The sequence below is a fragment of the Strix uralensis genome, chromosome Z (genome assembly GCF_047716275.1).
Source record: "Strix uralensis isolate ZFMK-TIS-50842 chromosome Z, bStrUra1, whole genome shotgun sequence".
In the NCBI taxonomy this organism is placed as follows: Eukaryota; Metazoa; Chordata; class Aves; order Strigiformes; family Strigidae; genus Strix; species Strix uralensis.
The window spans coordinates 36,832,562-36,854,635 of NC_134012.1; the positions used below are offsets into that span (position 1 = coordinate 36,832,562).

At 40.3% G+C, this 22,074-nt stretch overlaps 1 protein-coding gene across 1 annotated transcript in view; it reads left to right on the forward strand.

Moving 5' to 3' along the window:
* Nucleotides 1-22,074, forward strand: part of ADAMTSL1 (ADAMTS like 1) — a 215,875-nt gene that overhangs the window by 170,811 nt on the left and 22,990 nt on the right. The window contains exons 20-23 of the mRNA XM_074855478.1: nucleotides 1,957-2,084; nucleotides 5,547-5,675; nucleotides 12,410-12,589; nucleotides 16,425-16,559. Coding sequence (XP_074711579.1) covers nucleotides 1,957-2,084; nucleotides 5,547-5,675; nucleotides 12,410-12,589; nucleotides 16,425-16,559 — 572 coding nt within the window. The remainder of the gene's footprint in view (nucleotides 1-1,956; nucleotides 2,085-5,546; nucleotides 5,676-12,409; nucleotides 12,590-16,424; nucleotides 16,560-22,074) is intronic.

The following is a 22,074-nucleotide window of genomic DNA, read 5'->3' on the forward strand; positions in this document are numbered from 1 at the left end:
CTTGGGTTGCAAAGATAGGATGATGGAGCTGCATTGGAGGGTTTTTTTGGGTTTTTTTAAAGACAGTTACCTACCTGTCCTATTTCTAAAAAATATTTGTGCTGGATCTTGAGATGACTTAAACTGACAAAGAGAGATTTACATCAGCGGAGTTGATTAACAACAAACAAATTATGATCCCTTGTGTTTTACAAGGTGCAATATTAAGCAAGCTCTTTCCTCAACATGAAGGTGACAGGAACATTTCTAAAAACTTTTTTAGGGCGTTGTAGGTGTTAGTTTGATGTAGGACTGACTGACCAGCCTACATACTGTATTTGCACACATGTGGACAGAACACACACAACTTTTAACTGTTACATGATGGTATAATTTGGGACAAATTCTGAAGCTCTAATGAATTCCATGTAGAGATTGAACAGTGTTAAACTAAAAAAATCTACGTGTGAGATACTGATGAATGCTAACACTAGTTTTGTAAGTAAATAATTTGTTAGATGCTAGCACTGTTAGCAGTGGCTAACTAGAAGTCTGCCCTGTTTATGACTAGGTGATAAGAAAGAAAAGATCCTTGAAAGCAGAAGTGGGGAGGGAATTCTTTCAACCATTGGGGGTTTTTTTGCTGTGCAAGCAAAGATGCAATTTAAAAATGACTAATGTTTGTTTTGCAAATGGGCATTTTTCTAAGCACTTGCAAAACTTGGTTGACAAAAAGCAGTTCTTTCCTTTTATTAATAACAATTATTACTCAGGAAAAGGTCAAAAAAGAATTTTAACTCTGGATTTTTTTCTATAATAGATTTTGATGGGTGGCCCTAATCTGGTTTGTTTTAGACATCTACCACCCACAGTGTTGTGCAAGATCAAGTATCTGCTGCCTTTTGGTTCATGAGACAACAGTTTTCATTGGTGGGGTGGGAGTGGAAAGAAACGCATCAATTCCAGGATCTGTGAGCAGACTTCAATCGCATGTGTTTTACAGGCATGTCCCTCCCCCACTTTCACCCTTGTCACTGTCAATCACAGCCTCAAATAAGAGTTTACATACAGCAACTGCTGAAAGTTGCTGACAAGAAAAGTAATTTATCATTAGGTTTTATCAGCAGTTTCAGTTAAAAAATTAAGAGAAAGGAACAATAGTAATTAAATACACTGTGCTGAAAATAAGGGTACATAAGTATTGGCAAGAGCCCATGGACTGAATTCTTGTTAAATGGGTATATGTCAGGACCTGATGGAGTTACACCACTGCAAAACCAGACCGTGAAAAGAAGCAGTTCATAAGAGCTCTAAGGCCATATTCATCCCATTTAACCATGGGCAGTACACTGAGATCACGGTAGGCTTGTCTTACTGTCAGAGGAAAGAAGCAGTTGGTTCAGCCCAAGGAGGAGCTGAGTATTCCTCTCTGTCTTCACTGACTATTAGGGGAGCAACAAGACTGCTGAATTTGTGCAAATTGCCCACCAATCAAATAATTTGGAGACTATTTCAGGCTTTGAGACTGAGCCTGTGGTTCACTTCTTTCTGCCTCGCTTCAGCAGGTTTTATGATTTTTCCCTTGCAATAATTTGGCTTTTTCTTTACTATTGCTACTCCTACTTTGCAGAACTGGGAGGCAGAGACACTAGGTAACTCATTCAGCATCATACAGGAAGTGATACAGCAGAGGAGGAGGTTTCACAAACCATGGGCAGATGTCCAAAGTACTCAGCAATCTTTCTCTTAATACACATATCAGCAGTAGAAGAACTGGGAATGAGACTAAAATTTAATTTAAGTAGTCACAGCTCACAGTCTCAATGTAAGACTTTAAATTTCTTAATAGATTTTAAAAATATAACCTAAAGGTCTGAACTGTAAAGAAATTACCTAAACCTGAAAAAATCCCAGTAAATGTATTCATGCTTACACAAACTGAGAGACTATTACATCTTTCTTTCTTCTTTACTCCAGAATGCTACTTCAGCCTGATGATTCCTTGCAGATTCTGGCACCCATAGAAGCTGATGTGGGTTTCTATGCTTGCAATGCATCCAATGCCCTGGGATCTGATTCTGTTTCCATTGCTGTCACTCTAGCAGGTAATAGTTCATGCTCTCTGATTGCAGGATGGTCCCTGCCACTTGTGTGATTCTGGACAGAAATTGTTTGCGGGGGAACAGATGGTTGTGGATGCTGGGTGGGCAAAGTGGGTAAAAGAGTGGTGATAACACGGGGTGTGAACTCTGGAAAATCCTGAGGCATAGTCCAGCTTTCACAGAGCTCATGAGATTTGTGGGATTCTGCAAAAGATCAATGTTTTTTCTCACTTGCTGCATCTGACGTGTTGTCAAGACAGTGCTCATCCTGGTTATTCACAGCCTGTATACACAGTGCAGTCCAAGATTCCCAATTTTTATGCTCCATTTTAAAGCTTATGGCTGATCTTTTCAAGTCTAACAGACTGATCAAAGGACTTATTCAGATGTACATTAGGCAAGCCTGAAAAATACCAGAGCTGAAGAGCTAGCCCCTTGCAGGATCAAGCCCCGTATCATATTTGATCCATTGTGGCACAAGCATGGCTAACACTGTTTCAATTGCTGGCAAATAGAGGTTCACAAAAAATTGACTTCTGTGTTTATATTTCTCTAGTAAAGGTTGAGTTCTAAAGCAGACTAAATATCCTTTGTTAGTTTAAATTTCAGTTCTAAAGAAAACTCACCCAAACAGAAGTCAAGGGAAATGGGAGGAAGTGCATGAATCCAGCTTCTTCAAGGTTCATTGATAGGCAGTGTCAGCAGGCTCACAACCACATCAGGAGTAGTAGAAGAACAGAGCAATAAACATGAATGAGGAGCTGTTGAGTAAGATGAAGGGACAGAAGAGACAGCTAAGGACTGTGATGAGGCAGAGAGGTCTTACAGAAGGAGGAACCTATTAATCACAAAGGCAAAAGGAAACACATGAGGAATGCTAGAAAGCTTATTGATTTCTTTATTGACCTCTCCTTCTCACTACTCCAGAATGTGGAAGCATTTGGAGGCCTCCAATGTACGGGCAGTGACCATCAGCTGTCAGTGTATCCATGTATGATTAGAGGAAGGAATAGCTGTTGATGAGCTTGAATTTTTTACTCTAAACACAGAGAAGATTTCAGGCAAGAGGAGCATAAAGAAAATCTAAGAACGCAGCAATGGCCAGCAGTGAAGCTCTGATGATCAGTAAACCAACTGGAAAGAGACCTTGTCTGTCCCTTAGGAGTAGAACAGCTGAATCCCCCAGAGTGGTAAAGGAAGATCTGCATTAGAGCTACGTATTACATGTAGGCAAAAACAAAGAGACTGATCCTTTTTACACTACTGCAGATCAGGAATCCTGGGCAGACAGTATCGGGTTTTATATGGAGCAACTCTATAATAAACCTCTTGTGTTGCACCAGCAAGAAGCTGAACATAAGGTTAAAAAAATAATCAGTCAAAGGTGCTATTCTGTCCGTATTGCTCCAGTGAGTTTAAAAGTGATACTCTTGTACAGTGTAATTTGTGGAGACAATTTTGTGTGAAGCTATAGAAAAATGAACTGAGCATTAGGTATACATGTGGCACAGGAAGTCTAATAGCTTTTTCATTATAATTAATTATCAAGGCTGTAGTTTAACCATTTTAGATTAATTAACATTCATGCATCCCAGACTCAAGTCGAACTCTACTTGGGAGCTGCTATACATTTCCATCTCAAATCCAAGGCAGAGAGCTGAACATCTTCTAAAATGAGGCCATAAATATCAAAATGAGATACTGAGCAGTTTTTGGAACAAAGCAACAATGTTTTTGGCACAATGGCAGTACTTTTTCAAAAAAAATTGAAAGCTTGAGGCCATCTTTAGAGGAATCAGGAGTGGGGCCGAAAGCTTATTTCATTGAAGAATTTTCCAGTTACTTTAAAACATGCATGGAAATAAAGACAGTGGAATATGCTTCCATATTTCTCAGTGGTTTGCTACTCATTTATGGGTTGAACAGTTAACAGATTTTTAATCTCTTGATGAGATTGTGGAAACCAATCAGGAAAACAAAAGCCTGATGGATAGCTGGAGGATTTTTCTTTCTTTTCTTCAGGCTTTGCTACAAAGCATCAAAACTTTTGGTGATATTTCAACACTAAAATGTAATGTTTTAATTTGCTATTCTTAGGCATTAAAAGCAAAAGAAAAATTTTTAAAACACCAAAAAAAACCCCAAACTGGTATGACAGGATGAAAGACATCTTTTAAAAGCCTGGGAAATATAGCTATATGGAACAATTTATAGTTAGGGCTGAATTAAATTTTCAGGACTCTATATGAGCTCAATGAAATCAAATTTTTTTTCTCACCACCATCTTTTCTTCCTTGGTCACCTCCAGATTAACACACAAAGCAAGCCAGTGGTAGACATTAGCCTAAAACTATAGCTTCTGGAGTCAGATAATGATATCTGAACCTGTTTTGTATCTGACCATTTATTTAGAGGAAAAAAAAATGTGTTTATAGATTTTTGAATAAGTTTCAAAATACAGCAATGAGTCAAAAACACCCAAGTACCATACCACTTAAAGCAATGTTGTGATGTTCTGCCCCTCCTGCCAACACCCTGACTGCATAGCATTTTGGCTGGGACAGGGGGCTGTCTTAACCCAGCTCTGTCAGTTCTGCTGCTTCACTCCCCTCTTTCACAGTATGTCTGAACTGTTGTTTCATGTAGGCATGCCTTTACAGTGCCCCTACAGAGGGAGCTGCAGAAAGGTCCTCAAGCCCCTAATGGTGGATAACTTCATAGCTAATCCCACATAGACAGGCACAACAGCAGTGGAACACCTTGACCCACTTGCTCACTGTCACTGATGTTAGAAGCACACTGAAAACACTTTGAAAAGTTCACTGCAGGCAAAGCAGATGTCTTTATTAAACAATGTTAATGCCTAACACTAGGGTTACTACAGGGTTTAAATAAAACAAAATGGGTTATCTGACAGAAAGGAGCTTGTTTATGTCTCTTATCTTCTTAACGCTAGACATTATGAGAAAACTTTCTGGTTATGGTCTGGTTTTCCCAATCCCAGTGTTTCCACTGTAGGTTAAAGAAAACATGATCGATGTGTAGAAACAACTTGCATGTTGCTCTAAACTTCTGTGCTATTAATATGTCTGTAACCATCATAAAGGCTTCTTTCTCCCATGTTTGGCCTTTGGCAAAGGGTGGTATTTTGGTTGCAGTACCAGGCAAACATCTTGCTGCAGCTCCAATTGTATGGGTGTTTATTCACCTGGTTCTCATGTGTGTCCGTATGGCTTTAACGCTATTCTCCCTCTGCTCTAAGTGTGCTTTTTCTTTTTCCAAGACAGTTTTTCCCATGGAATGTCTTGAAACTCTCATATTATAAAGAGCAGATGGCCTCACACGACAGCATTTTCCCATACTCACCTGTCCTGTGTAGGTACTTTCACACAGAATGTCCCAGGCCATGTGTCCCATGCAAGTCCAGTGTGCTTGGTCTGATAAACTGGTGCTTCTTTTATACAGGAAAGCCACTGATAAAGGCATCAAGAGCTACTGTGATCAACACTGAATTGCCTGCTGTCACTGCTGATATTGGAAGCACAGTGAAAACAATCCAGAGAGCAAATGTTACCATTAGCTGCCAGGTCGCAGGTGAGAAATTACCTGGTCTCCCATGCAGGGACCTCTGACTATACATTTCTGTGGGGTTCTTTGCTAAATTGGTGTCTCCAGGTGCAGCTGAAACTGAAAGGTTTGTGTAGAACTCAGGCAAACTTCATTGCTTCCATCAATTCTTGTCCTCCTTTTATCAATACCAACAGAAAAAGTGTAGCGGCTTAAAAATGTTGGTCTGGGACAATACAACATATTGTTAGGCATCTTTGTTAGAGATACACAGTATGATGTGAATACAACAAAACTGATATGCATTCCTACCTGTTGGGAATGTTTGGTAAGAATATACAAGCATGGACTGACTCATATCTTCCTTGATGGAGTTTTCAAAGTCTGCTCCAGTTAGTTCCTTCTTTTCCTGTCAAACTCTGTTTTTTTCAAATTAAGAGCATGTTAGCACACTCTTTTTCTGATTTTTCTTTTTTCGTCTTGGGAGTGCAGGTATCCAGAGGAATTCTGCTGAAACAGAGTTCTCCCTGAAACTGTTTTCCAGCCAGAGACTAAATGTCCCTCAGTCTTACAACAGCAGTTTGCCTCTTTCCAATGATGACCAAAAAATGTTGACCTTATCTGCGTGTTACAGTCCTACAGCTGTTGCTAGGAATGGTGTTGGTATGGAGAGGAGGGATGGGAAAAGAGAGAAGCCTTGGAAATCTCTAAAGACCCAGGGCCAGCCAGACCTTTGATTCATTATGCTTTCGTGCATAGTATGATGGGGAATGGGAGGGGAAGGGAGCTGCTTATAAAACAAAAAATGGGCCATGTTGAGTGTTACACAGGTATCTGTGGTGGAGGCTTGTATGAAGTCCCTTAGACCCTTGCTTTAGCTTCTTGTCACCTGAGGTAGCTGCTAGACACTCTAAAAAAGCATCTGCGCTGCAAATATACAAATGTCCTGCTTTTTTTACACTTCCTGCTCACTCTAAGCACTTAATGGTTGTCAGTTTTCCTTCTTCAAGTGCTACCAACCACACCCGTATGCAAATTCTGAAGTGAAAAGAGTATTTGGCTCAAGTTTCACTATTTGGTCGTCTGTCCTTTAGTCAAGCATGCAATAGCTGTGCAAACACTAGTCGGGGGTCACAATTTATTAACTACTGTCAGTGGGATTAATGAAAGAAAAATACAGTATCTTTTTTCCTAGTGGCTCATGAAGAAGTAAATTCAGTAATTCTGTTGCCCTCTCAACACAGACACTAGACACCCTCTTGCAGTTAGACTGATGTCCAGTGTCTTTCAAGGAAGAAGGAGATGAAAGCTGTACACTTTTTCTTCACGCCCCTCCATGGCCACCTGCACTGACAGTGTGTGAAAGGGAAGAGTTATTATACAAACATAACTTATTTTGTATTTCTCTCTCTGGGTTCTCTCAGCTGCACATGGGGAGGCCCCACAGATGTAGACAGTGGTTGCTGATTTAGGAAGTACAGCCAGTTCCCTTCAGTATAAAGACATAATGTACAGAGCAGGAAGTGGCTGTATATGGTCAGGGGCACAGATTCAGTGCCTTTTCTGAGAGGAGAATAATCTCTAGCAGTTTTATGAAGCGTGTCTACTAAGACAATGTACATCCATAATGGAAAATTTTAGCAGTGTCACAGTAGAACCACTCCTTCTCTCCCAAAAGAAGGCTTTTTGATACCTAGTAGCATTACTGTATATTGGATTCTTCTGTGATACAGAAGAAATTTGCTTAAATCATAATTTTCTTCATGGGTGTTTATCTTCTGCTACTGCCTCCACAGCAAATGTCAACTATATTTGACACTAGAGATTAAAATCATGTTGAAATTATGGTAAAGACATAAATCACAAGCTGTGATGTTACACAGGGAATAAGAGAGTAATGAGGGCAGAGATATTTTTATAAGTACTAGAAGCCTATTTTCATACAAATAGTGTTAATAATTGAACAGCAATTTTTTAAAAGCTACATATGGGAAGAGATCCAGGAACAGAATTATGCCTGGAAAATATACCATCTCATAAAACCTGTTAAAGTACATGACAGTAAATATAATTTTCCTTCTAATATAAGCACTTCTTTTTTTTTTTAGCATCAGAGTTGTGATTATCCAACCTTTTAATATATTTTTGATCATTCTACTTAGAATGATCTTAGGAGAAGAGTAACACGCACTATTGCTTCAGTCTGCAAACGTGTCATATCCTCGTGACTTCTTCAGAGTAGATGAACTTTACAGCTATGTAGGTTGCCAGAGTTTCCCAGAAGGCATTAACAATGAAATGGCCATCAAGTCATAGTAAGTTAATGTGCAATGGTTAATGCAATAACATCTGATAATAAAAAGAAATTAGAGTGTGAGAATTAAGTGAGCATAATTAGAAAGCAAACATATCCAGAAATTATGTGGAGACTTACCTAGATGCAAAAATTCTTCACACAGCTTTGTAAAGGTATGGTCTTTTTTCCTCTAGTACTTTCCCTCTAGTTATTTCAGGATGCCCTGTGCCAGCACTGCAACTGGTAGTTTTTCCAAATCAGAATTTGGTGTGTTAATCTCATCATAATAGACTCTGTTGATATCACTGTGCTTATAGTCTGTAGTATAGGACCATGCATGTATTGGATCTTGATGTCTTGACCCATGTAAGGACACATCTTCACTGAGAGTCAGCAGGACAGCAGAATAAATATTTATAAGAGAAAAATTAAGTATAAGGATCAGTTATGACATTTCCTAAAGCTGCTCTTGCTGCTGACAGGTGTTGATAAGCCTGGAGAAGTTTTCTTAAAAACAAGAGATAATGAAAGAGAACATTACCTAGGGAATAATTTTATATTGCTCTTTAACTTCTTAGGAAAGGCATAAGCACTGTCAAAATCTGTGTTCTGAGCTGAAATCTATAGATATTAGATGTAAGACAGGACAAGGTAAAACAAAATCGTTCTGGATGCATTAGAGTTTAATTGGCTCTGATATGAATTATGTCAGGATGAAACTCTCTATTTTGGTACCAGAAGGATGGTGGTGTGGTTTTGTTCAAGCTTGAAAATCAGCCTTATTTCACTTGACATAACATCACCACTTTGTCTATAGAGGTGAAAGATTTTTTTTTAAACATATTGTGGTCAGTCCTAGATTTCTTCAAAATTAATCATAAGGTAACTCCCACCCAAAGTCACTCAGGAGTCTTGCAGATGCCTCTGGCTTCCAGCTGGAGGATTTTCTTCAAACTTCAGAAAGCCAGCAGTATTTCTGGTGTGGGCAATTTGATTGCTGTGAGCAATTTCATTTCCAAATGGGATGTGGGAGCAATTTGGTTCACATCAGTATCACTAAGAAGCTTTCTGTTGACTTCAGCACTTTTCATTCGGATATCAGAGCCTCAAACAGTCTGGGCCAAGCTGTTACTGAAAATACAGTTGGACATGAAAGGAGGAATCAGTTTTAAAAATCTATTTCTTAGGGCATTTATCCATGGTTTTCTTCAGGCCATAAGACTTCTAACAGAGTCACCTGCCTGCAAAATGTCATGTGTCATTAATCACTGTTGAGTCAGAACAGGTTTGAAAGAGTGACTTAAAATATATTACCATCCTGCCCTGTATATCCTTCTCTTTCTGATGTTTCAGCTTGCAGCTTTTACAACTCTCCTAAACATTTGTTTCCTCTGTATTTCATCTATATGCTGGAGGTTATACTTTTCTAGTTCTTGACTTGTTTTATGACCCATAATCGTTCATCAGCTATACCAGATTCTGACATGCAAGTCACTATTTCAAGAATGTTGTGGCATTAGAAACAAGTCACCACTGCTAGATCCCTGTATTGCTATGCTTCTTTTTCCGAAAAGCTCCTGGTTTAGCAAAATTATCTTGATTGGCACGCACAGTTCTGCTTGCTGCCTACCCCAAGTAGCCTTTTTGTGCTGGATACATGCACCGCAATGGAGGGGAAAGCTGAAGAAGAATAGACTTGGGTAGCCATTCACTAACGTCCTGCAGGCTCAGTAAAGTGAGTTTTGTTTCCAGCTGGCACGTCTCAGACTTTCAGTCTCTCTGTTTCTGCAAGGCACACTCAGCCGTCTGTCCTCTATCATTCACCATTACCCAACACAAGTGATTGAAATGCTCTTGCTACCCCTTGTGGCAATGCTGCACAATGATGAACGTGCTCATCCCTGTGCTGTCTGCCTCCTGTCTTGAGGCTTAAGTCTTGAGGCTTATATGTGTCACTAAAGGTGGAAGCACAAAGGAAAATGAAGCTACACTTTGCAGAGTAGGGCATTTTGTAGGTATGGTGCACTTTTCCTAGACTCAACAGTAATGGGCCTTACCTTTAACCTCTTGTTGCTGCTTTTGCTAGTGAAGTGTATACAAGAGGAATCTGCCTTTCTGGACTAAGACTATCTGAGCAGCCATCTGCAAGAATTTTTATATTTATTTATATTTGAGGACTGAGGTCATATGAAACCCACATTGTCCCTTTCCTTTTTTCTTTACCCTTCCTTTTCTCCCACTATTTGCACTTAACTTCCTTTATTTTCAAGAAAAACTTGGAAAGTCTACCCAGTTTTAGTCTCCAAAACGGAGTTCTGGTTGGAATTAGACAAATCTTTGTAATTTTATAATCTTGCGATTGTTTATCTCTGAGGTGCATTTCTTGATACTTCCATGCCTAAGTTCAGCAATAGCTGTAATGTGAAAACCTGTGCACTGTAACTAGCAAGAAAGAATGGATCATCCCTTCACTAGGGTGGCATTGGGAGGACAAGTGCTGGGATGTGAATGTTTTTCCACCTCAGGGACTGCAGAACTGGAAGAGTCTCCATTTTCTCTCCTTTGCTCTCCAGAGCTCACCTCTCAAACTTCTTTTCCCCACAATAAACACACAAGCTTGAATAAGCTCAAGGTTTGGGGTTGTTTGCTATCCAGCAGTTGACTGAACTTCCCTTAGGACTCTGCCTGGATGCTCTGGAAAAAATCAGAGTGAGGTTTTAAGTGGTGGTCGGCCCACCCATGCCACATAGGTGAAAGAGTAGCAGCCAGATGCAGAGCTGTGCACTGGTCCTATCCCAGAGGGGATGGGCAGAAACAGACCAAGAGCCCATCCTTTTAAAAAAAGCTGAGTGGTAGCAACACAGGGGTAAGCCTTTGGAAAAGAACATCACAGACAAGAAAGATTAGTTCTCTGGATATGCCATGAAGGGTCCAGATCAGCATGTGTATGCTATTTACCCTCAGACAAAGGGTGAGAAAAAACCTGCAGTCTTTTAGAGCCTGCTTCCTGCTACTTTCTGAATGTGGACAAGACCCTTTGCCCTTACAGGGCTTCAGCTTTCCTTCCTGGCTGCCAAGCTCAGACATATACTCATTCTAGATGTCTTGGCAAAGTCACCAGGTGGCTCCAGGAGAGGTGGAAAAAAGGTCACAATGCTTTGATATGGAAGAACAGGGAAAATCTCCCTTTCCCACTTCCATCTGCACATGCTTAATGAGGCACCTGCAGTCAGACAGTCACTATGAATACAGACAAGTGGGTGTTCATGCTCAGTGAGCACAGCCCGAGTGAGGTACTTCTGATTCCAAGGCCACAGAATTGACAAACAGAGTGGGTTTTGGTTTTTGACATGGAGGCAGAACCAGAAAGGTACTGACAGTGGGCAGAGGAACATGTTGCTGTGACATAAGGCAAGGAAGGATTTAAGTGGACAGTAGATACTTAAGAATAACTGCCTGTACACATGACCTTAATCTACAGTAAACACAAGGAAACTGCATGTTCGTCTGAAAGAGATTAACTGCCTTCCACATACAGAGGGTACCACAGATGGGAGAGCATGCACTCCAGCAGTTACCAGGATTAGTTATGTGTTTAGTCCTTACAGCCATGTGTCCACACAGTATCATTTCCTTCCAGGCACAGCTCCATAGGTCTGTTCCATCTACTGAGACTTCCAATACTATTTCACATAAACCAATTGTTAAGTAGTCGGTGATGCTAAATACCTGATCTGGTATGCATTTAAATCAAGGTAGAAATCCCTATGCCAAGGAACTATTATCTACTGCAAGACTAGAGCTCTTGGCAGCTACACATCAAAACCCATTCCTACAACAGAGTACACAACAGAGATAATTGGACCTTAGATCCAAGCACATAAAAGGAAGAAATTCTTCCTATAGTGGGTTACGAATCTGTAACAATCTGTTGTCTGAAGACTCGTGGTGAGACCAGTGAAACTGCTTTTCTGAAGATGTAAATGCTAATTGTTTGCAAAATGTCAGAAGACTCCATGGAAGGCTCCTAAGTGCACAGAAACTACTTTTGTCTCAGAAAGTTCCTGAGCTGAAACTAGTGGGAGGCTGGGAGAGGCACCAGCTTATGACTTCTTCCAGAGACAGGATACTAGGCTACATTAACCTTTGTTCTGATCTAATAGAGGCTTGCTTTTAAAAGTGATGATGTCAGAATTCACTTATACAGTTCTGGGACACTTAAAGGGAAGACTTCAATTCAGTTCTAAATCTCCTGCTCCATCTCAGAGGGATCTAAGAAACATAAAGGCAGGCAATGCGAAAGACTTGACTAAACACTTCTGAACTGCAAAAAAAGTCACTTGGAAATCATATTACAAATCTTATTTGAATTGTTCTATCTTAACAGTTTTGCCTGTAGCAACCACAACGCTGTTTAACAACCACTATATCTTACTTGTGTTACGTTTTGTCAATGTTTTTCCAGGTGTTCCTGAAGCAGAAGTTACTTGGTTTAAGAACAAGGTCAAGCTGTCCTCTGCTCACCATCTTCATGATGGGTTGCTGTTAATTGCAAATGTTTCTCTGTCAGATCAGGGCTTGTACTCCTGCAAGGCAGCCAATCTTCGTGGGGAGGTAACTGAAAGCTCCCAGCTGTTGGTTCTTGGTAAGTCCAGGATATTTTGCACTTCCAGCAATAGCAGTGCAGCCGCTGGCACACCTAGCCTGCAGAATGAATCAGAGGACGTGGAGAGAGGGGATGGCATACAGGCAGCCCTGTTCTAAGAAAAGAATGAGTCTGAATTTGTTCTCTGGGCAGCATCACCTGAAACAAGGTGGTCGTAAAAAGAAGATGGATAAGGAGAACATGCCTAAGCATCTCCCAGTCCTGAGATACTCAGTTTTGCTCTTTCAGACTTACTAGCTAAGAAAAGCATTTATTAACCATTTCTTAAAGTGGGTCTCTTGAAATGAGAATGATGACACTTTCCCTGTGAAGTGCTCTGCCTCTAATGAGCAGCCTTTCCATACTTGGCTGTATGATACCCACCTGTTTCAGACCTAACAGGTGCATAAACCCATTGCACTTTTAAAAAGCACTTCCCAAGTTCAGTGAAGGGCAAAGTTTTCTTTTTCTTGGGTTTCTAAACAAGACTGAAAGCCCAGCTGGGTGATTTGAAGAGGCAATGTCATCTGTGAAGTACAGGTGGAAATATTACCTGATGGTAATTGGATGTGTGGCAAAGGGATTTCCTTTCCTAGTAACTCATCTTCTATCATTTCTCCATGCCGGGCAGATGAATGATCCAGTCATACTTTGTAAGTGCTTCCGTACATTTGATACTGAGGTGTCAGATTTTGAAACATAGTCCCTGTTACTGGTGCAACACCATTAAAGCATCAGTTACAGCTCTCATCTTTCATGACTAGAGTCAACACATGTCCCATGGATGATGCAGATTCCAGAAGTTTTAAAGCAACATTTCTTAGTTTCACAGACAACACTATAACCTCTTTATGAATGTTCACTTGATTTCCCTGTGAATCCAGACTGGCTCTAGAAACTCAGTCTAAAAAAATGAAAAAAAAAATCAGCTGTGTTTCAGCCTATAAATAAAAACTCCCACATGATCTTTAAATTCTTTTCTGATCTTTATAAACAGCTTAGTTTTTAAAGATGAAAAGTTACTGTGAGTTATGCAAGCTGCTTATGTTTGTAGGTAAATGACATTTTTAGTTTCTTGATGGAAAAAAAAAGTTCAAGCATCCATGACTCGTACTTCTGGTGCTGAATGTGATCAGCAGTAGAAAACTTGTTTAGTGAGTGCCATGATCTGATTGAAAGGGGATGAAACCACCTTTTAGTTACATATCCCGTCATTTCTATGCCAAACAGAATTGGGAATGAAAGGCAACACAATCGATTTTTAAAATACCATTATGGTCAGTAAAGAGCTAAACCTTGTAGTTCTCAGCATAGACTGATCCTCTTGAGCTCTGAACTCTTAGTCCTTTGGAACTCTGCCTAAGTATACCACTAGATTTGGCAGGGTTATAACCATATCTAGTCAGGGCTTGATCCAGGCTGAAGCAGGCATTCAAAAGTTTTCAACTGACTAGACATTTGATTTGGCTTCTATGCTGTATAAATTTGCTCTTTCATCCAAGCTGCTGTATCTCCTGATACCATGTACCTTTGTCACATATAAAGAAGGTCAACCAAAATGCCATGGTAGCCTTCAAAGAGAATTTATTTTGTTTTGTGGTCATACTGATACAGATGTTGTTTTAATAATTTCTCTAGTGCCTTAACTAATATGAAGCAAAGCACACATATAGTAGTTACCCAAAGTTGCTTAGACTACCCCTCTGGAATGGTAATGTTGCAGCATGGCAAATAATTGTGAACAGAGAAGGGCTGGTGGATGATGTGGTGGTTGGAGACTGACTAGGGCACAGTGATCATGAAATAATAGAGTTCTCTATTCTTAGAGAGGCCAGGAGAGGGGGCAGCAGAACTGATATCCTGGACTTCCAAAGGGCTGACTTTGACTTGTTTAGGCACCTGCTTGACAGGATCCCTTGGGAGACAATCCTGATGGGTATAGGGGTCCAGGAAGGCTGGGCGGTCTTCAAGAAGGAAGCCTTAATGGCTCAGGAGCAGGCTGTCCCCAGGTGCTGTAAGAGAAGCCGGCAGCAGAGAAGACCACCCTGGCTGAACAGGGAGCTTTGGCTACAACTCGGGGAGAAAAGGAGAGTTTACAGCCTTTGGAAGAAGGGGCCAGTGAGTCACAATGATTACAAAGATGCTGTGAGGCTATGCAGGGCGGAAATCAGGAGGTCTAAAGCCCAGCTAGGAATTAATCTGGTTTCAGCAATCAAGGATAACAAGAAATGTTTCTGTAAGTACATCAACAACAAAAGAAGACCAGGGAAGCCTCCATCCCCTGCTAGACACAGGAGGAAACATGGCAACAAGTGATGAGGAAAAGGCTGAGGTGCTTAATGCCTTCTTTGCCTCAGTTGTACTGAGGGAATCCAGCCTCCTCAGCCAGAAGACAGAGACTGGGAGAACGACCCCCCCGCAATCCAGGAGGAGATAGTGACCTACTGACATAGACACACACAAGTCTATGGGACCAGATGAGATACACCCGAGGGTGCTGAAGGAGCAGCTTTCCATAATTTACCAGCAGTCCTGGCTGACCAGGAGGTCCCAACTGATTGGAAATCAGCCAATGTGACACCCATATAAAAGAAGGACTGGAAGAATGGTCCGGGAAATTACAGGCCTGTCAGCTTGCCTTCAGTGCCCAGGAAGCTGATGGAGCAGCTCATCCTGAGTACCATCATACAACATGTATGGGACAACCAGATGATCAGGCCCAGTCAGCATGGGTTTATGAAAGGCAGGTCCTGCTTGACAAACCTGATCTCCTTCTACAACAGGGTGACCTGCTTATTGGATGAGGGAAAGGCTGTGGATGTTGTCTACCTTGACTTCAGTGAGGCCTTTGACACTGTTTCCCACAGCATTCTCCTGGCAAAACTGGCTGCTCATGGCTTGGATGGGCACACACTTTGCTGGATAAAAGACTGTCTGGATGGCCGGGCCCAAAGAGTTGTGGTGAACGGAGTTAAATCCAGTTGGCGGCTGGTCACGAGTGGTGTCCCCCAGGGCTCGGTTTTGGGACCACTCCTGTTTAACATCTTTATTGATGATCTAGACGAGGGGATCGAGTGCACCCTCAGTAAGTTTGCAGATGACACCAAGTTGGGTGGGAGTGTTGATCTGCTTGAGGGTAGGGAGGCTCTGCAGAGAGACCTGGACAGGCTGGAGTGATGGGCTAAGGCCAACTGGAGGAGTTTCAATAAGGCCAAATGCCGGGTGCTGCACTTGGGCCACAACAACCCCCAGCAGCGCTACAGGCTTGGGGAGGAGTGGCTGGAGAGCTGCCAGTCAGAGAGGGACCTGGGGGTGTTGACTGACAGCCAGCTGAACATGAGCCAGCAGTGTGCCCAGGTGGCCAAGAAGGCCAATGCCATCCTGGCTTGTATCAGCAATAGCGTGGCCAGCAGGGACAGGGAAGTGATCTTACCCCTGTACTCGGCACTGGTGAGGCTGCACCTTTAATGAAGTAACAAGTGGTAGAAGAGGGAGGAGAAGAGGAGAAGTTGCGCCAGGGAAGGTTTAGACTGGATATTAGGAAGTATTTCTTTACAGAATGGGTTGTTAGGTGTTGGAATGGGCTGCCCAGGGCAGTGGTGGAGTCCCCATCCCTGGAGGTGTTTAAGAGTAGGGTTGACATAGCGCTGAGGGATATGGTGTAGTTGAGAACGGTCAGTGTTAGGTTAATGGTTGGACTAGATGATCTTCAAGGTCTTTTCCAACCTAGATGATTCTGTAATGTAGCAATAGCTGCTGGTGGTTTTTTTGATGTGTCTGAGATATTTTCTGCTATAGTGTTGCTCATCACTTCAGTCTCCCTATCTGTTACCAGAGCCTCCACAACCTCTTCCTTACCTAGAAGACTTGACAGCAGTGCTTTCCAGTGCTGGGACCAGCACTCATTCAGTGCTGACCTCTCCTTCAGGAACAAAAATGACCGTCAGTCCAGGAAGCTCTGCTCTCATAGGTAAGTCAAGTGCTTTAAGATTTTTTTTACATCAAGAAGAGTTTAGAGTTTAGTTTACAGTTAAGCATCTTGTTATCCAGCCATGGAGCTCTGGGACCAAAGACATCAAACCAACAGCACACTGTCAGTCATAATCACTGCCAAATTGTTCTCACAACTCAGAAACTTATTTAAAAGAAGGAGGTCCTCTTATTAGTATAATGCCCCAAACTACATGCAGAATAAGGACTCCATTGTGCCACACTTTATAACACCCTGTAAGAAGCAGTCCCTGCTCTGAGAGGCTGGCAGTCTCATTCAGCATAAGACATGGCAAACTGGTGTACCAGTTGATGTAAAAAAAGAAATACTTGTGGTTCTGGTTTTCATTTGCATTTGGGTACTAGTCTTCCGATATGTTTGCTATTCATATTGTATATCCTTCAGAGCCTTTTCTACAGTTTTGCCTGTCCCTCTAGACATGTTTTTCTCTTGCAAGGTCTCTGTTTCATTCTGTTCATTTTTTTTCCTCTTTGTTATACCACACAAGCAATGCCTGTTCAAAGCCATATAAGGAAATAGTCCCCAGTGAAATGCTTTTCTTCTTTTCATCCTTTTCTGCCTTCCATAACAGCTTTTTCCTCTTTACACTGCAAGTTCTGTTATATGCTGTAAACTCCTTTCAGATCTGTGGGCATGATTTGTTTGCAAAGACAATCTCATCTTTTTCTAAAGTTCAGAGTATGTTTATTTTAAAATTTCAGTTCTCACACTGATCTTCAGCCTCTACTAACTGTCAGGTTCAGATAGGCAAACAGCTTCTCTAATGGCCTTGTTACTGCATACTTTGAAATCGTGTCACGTTCTGAAGTTTCGGAACAATCTTTTTCTTTATAGAGGTAGGGATATGAAACTTTTAGCAAAGGGTCTGTAGATGGCCTGAGTGTTTCTAGTTCTGGTTTCTGTACCTTCCAAAACATTCTTTGCTTACATTGAGTAAAAATTTTAAAATTTTATTTTCACAGTGAAGGCTTTGTGTTGATGTTTTCAGGTTTGTATGGTTTACTTTTCCCCACTGCTGACACCTGCATACATTTGCAGTGGCTTTTAGCGTGCAGATCTGGATTACATTTCTGCTTGCACAAAAACTGCACTGAAATAGTCCTTGGTAGGGGGACTACCTGAAGGTATTTATTAGCATTGAGTAGATAATTTTGAGTATGATTTTATTGTACTCACTGTTGTAAGACTGAGTCACACTGCTGTTTCATCCATTTCCTCTCATGTTTCCAAAAAGAGGTCTTTAGTAGTTGCAGGGATTTTTTATTGTTTGAAAGCAGTAATTGAACCACAAAAGGTGTTCTGCACTGCCTGTATATAACCACTTCTAAATGAATTTCATTTGGCCATGTTGCTCTGTACCCTACCATTCCACTTCAGGGGTGAGGAAACTCCATGAATTTTAATAGCAAAATAGCAAATGAGTTTTATTCTTGAGGCAATATCCTCAACTTTACTGGAGTTTTACTGACCTGAATTTGAGGCCTGTTATTATTGAAACCTAAGGAAACCTCCTGAGATATTTTGTCTAATGAAAAATCAGCATGGAAAGGGCTATCCAATCATTTGGAAAGCTACAGTCCAGTGTGCTGCATCATGTTGTATTACCAAAACAAATACACAAAACATTCAGCTTCCATGTATGTTACTTAAATACATTGTCTGTAGTTGTACCAAAGAATTTGAATTCATCAACAATGAGAATAGCCATTACTGAAAAAAAAACCAACTCATCTCTCAGGATATTTTTTTTAATCTATATCTAGTTTACTCTGTACACTAATATCAGTATGGATTACAATCAAAGACTCTGTATTTACTCTCAAACTTAGTCTCCCCACAGTCTTCCAATGCAGTAGGTAAGTTTATCATGGACTACTGTGATATGTTTGTTTGAAATATTGCTACACTGGAAAAAAAAAAAAAAGCATATGTTTCTAAGCACCAGCTGCAAACACCAATTTGGGAACCACCTGTGAACTTGTAAACCTGGACCCATGTCTGTGTCCCCTCTCCACAACATCCCCTACAAGCTGTGCTCTAAGTCTTTCTGTTCTGCTACCCAGTCAATTGACTTTAATCCTGTTAAATCTTCCGTCATTGATTATGTTGGGGTATTTGCTCTACATGTTCTGGATGCCCCATATAAGAACTTTAGGTATATGAATTACTATGTCTGGGGTCCCTTGTCTGTGCTACTGCTGACAGGCACCGACATCTCTTGGCATTCAGAAGGCATTAAATTAGACCTGATATTTGGAAATCTAAGGACATGAGGATTTGTTGAATAGAGAAAAAAAACAGAACATGTGCAAAGGAACAGAGTGAAGTGTGAAGAAAAGGAGTGATAAGTAAGATTTGGGAAAACTATATATTTTAAAGGAGTTAAAAGATACCAAAGGTGAACAATTGTGTTAGAAACCTGGATAAATTCAGGTATGGGTTTACCAGGGTTTAAGAAAAAAAGCAATCAAAACTTCATTAAACACAGTTCTTATGCCTTGGAAAAAAAACCAGAAAATATTAGCACAGCAACAGAAGATTAAAGTTGCAAATGAGAACTAAGAGGAAAAGATCTGTTAAAGACCCATGCCCTGCCCAAAGAAGTCAGCAACCTTCCCATGAAGATCTAATGTAAAATACCTTTTTGCATGAGCTTACAGGAACATTTTTGTCTTATTTACCTCTTACTTTTACTTCTGAAGGGTTGAGATTTCAGTTAACTTTCTAGGACCAACTCGTCATCCGGTTAGAGAGCATGATGTAGATAGTGGCTTACGCAGACTGATGCTTACCCTGCTCCTTCACAACTGTTGGAAGTACGTGTAGAGTACTGCAGTCCTCCCCAGCCCTCACATTCATTGGCAGGTTGTGTAGTAGACACTTCTGTGCTATCTGCAGACCACATATCTGAAGGACAGGACTTCCCTTGAAGCAGAAGCTAGAGCATGATGAGCTTGTAAATATTTCTGGGTTTTACAGTAGAACAAACTGACTATCAGTGATGGGCAACAGATTATCAAGCACTTTCTGATGTCCTTGCCTCATGGCAGGCACACAAGAAGTCTTTATATCACACTAACATAGAACACAGTAGATTTCCAAAGTATACCAATTTATGTTTCTTTGGAAAGCTTTCATGTTAGATCTTAGTCTTATTAAGGTTTATGTCTTTGAGACTTTTTAAATTTTGAAAACAGTTTTCCTGAATGTTGGTAATGAAAGTACTATAAGAAACTCTACTCTTTTCCTCAGAAAGAAATTCTTTTGTTTGTCCCCTGATAAGAACTTTTGTTTTTTAAAAATATTCATGACCATTTGACTTCTGTAAGTCCTGATTACTTTGTGCAATTGTCTTTTTGAATTAAAGGAACATCCTAAGTTCATGTATTTTCAGTAGAGTTTCTTTATCTATGCTTCAAATATCACTGAATTTTTTTACACACTCCTTGGACACATTTCCCTGGGTCTTGAGCTTTGTAAATGTTAATTTTACAGAAGTTGTAGGACCCAGTATTCCTGACTTCTAACACTCCTGCAGAAAAGACTTTGGGCCTGTCAAGAACACTTGTTTCCATTTGGGTTCAAGCTTGTTGTTTCCTGTGTTTGAAGACATTTCAGTGAGAAAATCCGAACATCTTACAAATTGCGCTGGGGATTCGCTACAATTTCTCAAATTTATTGTGACTTTATTGGAAACCTCAGCAGGCTTGTCAAAAGATACAAAATACTATATAAAAATATATCCTTATCTTAGCACATAAAAATACTACATTTATTGCAGTTATGTGGCATAGTGAAAGCTACAGCTTTAATGACTGACTTACATACATGAATTATATTTAAGTGAGGATTCTTGCGGAAACATTGCAAGAAAGGTCAGAACTGAATAATTCTAGGAATATAGAAATGTACGAGTACCCATAAAATGTCACAGTGAAGGAAAAAAGGTGGAAGGAGAATGTACTTTGACTGCTCGTAGCATCTCTTGCTTTATTGCAGATGAGCTGTGAACACATTTGATTAATTTTTCCCCAGAGCTTCAGGTTTATGTCCCACAGATTTTTTCAGAAATCTTCATCATGTGTGATGATTTCTGAAAACATAATGTGCACTTGAGCATACGCATATTGAAGGAAGGGGGATTGCTGCATTGCACATTGTATATAATTAAATAAAAGTTTTGGAGTGCATTTATGAAGCAGACAAGGGAAGGAATGCATCTTTATTTTGGAATGCAGCACAGGCTCATCAATTTAAAGAGAAATAGGAGCATAAAGAGTTAAGATAGCTAGGGTCTGAAATGAACAGAAAATCTAGCTCTTACTTGGCACGGTGCAAGACTTAAGCAATGTCTTTAAAAAGAGAAGACATCCAAGAAAAATTAAATATTGAGAAAATGGTAGCTGTTGTGTATAGCTGCAATGTATATTTTTAAGGCTTACTGTATTCTGATGAGATGTTCACATTCTGGAAAAAAAAAATAACAGCAATTTTTTTGATTGAAAGAGGAGATGCCATCATTATGTAAATTCTTGGCCTCTATGCTGTCTTTATTCTTTGAATTAAATGAACGCAATTCAAATCCTGGAGCATAATGGTTATTCTAGGGAATCTGAAGATATGAGTGAACCTACGGGGAAAAGCCTAGGCAATTATTTGGAATTTGTTTGCCATTCCTTTTGTCTCACAGACTACATGTTCTCCAGTTTGTTCACTGAGAACCTGCTGTCATCCCCAGCTTAGGACTCTGAATTTTCACTTTTCCAGGCTACGCTGCATCTATCCAATTTCGTGTATTTAGGAAAAAAAAAAAAAAAAAAAAGTCCCTATTTGTAGGAGATACTGAAAAGGATAAAGTTTACTTTTTTATGACCAGAAAACTACAGTCAATTGTAAAAAAAGGAAATACTGCTGCTCCATATTTATTGTGTTCTCCTTGATGACTTCCATATTAAATTTACTCACTTCACAAATCAGACTTGATTTTACTAACTGCCAGCACTGCAACACAGTCCTAGGTAGCAGATTTCTTTCTGGTTTTATACATTATCCACAATGTCCACAGAGTTAAAGCAGATGAGCTGCCAATTTCACTGCTGCTTCAGCAGATGAAGAGCTGGACTACAAACTTCTGTTCTGCGAACACCAATTTTATTTAGCAATTAAGCTGTTTTCAAAACAAAGAAATAACAAAAACCTTTCACTTAAAAGATGCAAAGAATTGCCCTTACCAAAACCAGCACTTCCCTCTCACTTTTCTTTTACTGGCAATAGTATATCCCCCTCATTTTCCAGTAGAGTCACTTAGATGCCCAGAAGAAGCCCGATAAAGCAGAATGGAAAAATACAATTATGGTAGCCAACTTACTTGCAATGGCCAGCCTTTTCATTATGAATAAATTACTTATTCTGAAAGGGCCAACTGCATTAGAGCCAATGCCTGAAGCTCGGGAGGGTTTTCAGTCTTTTGGGG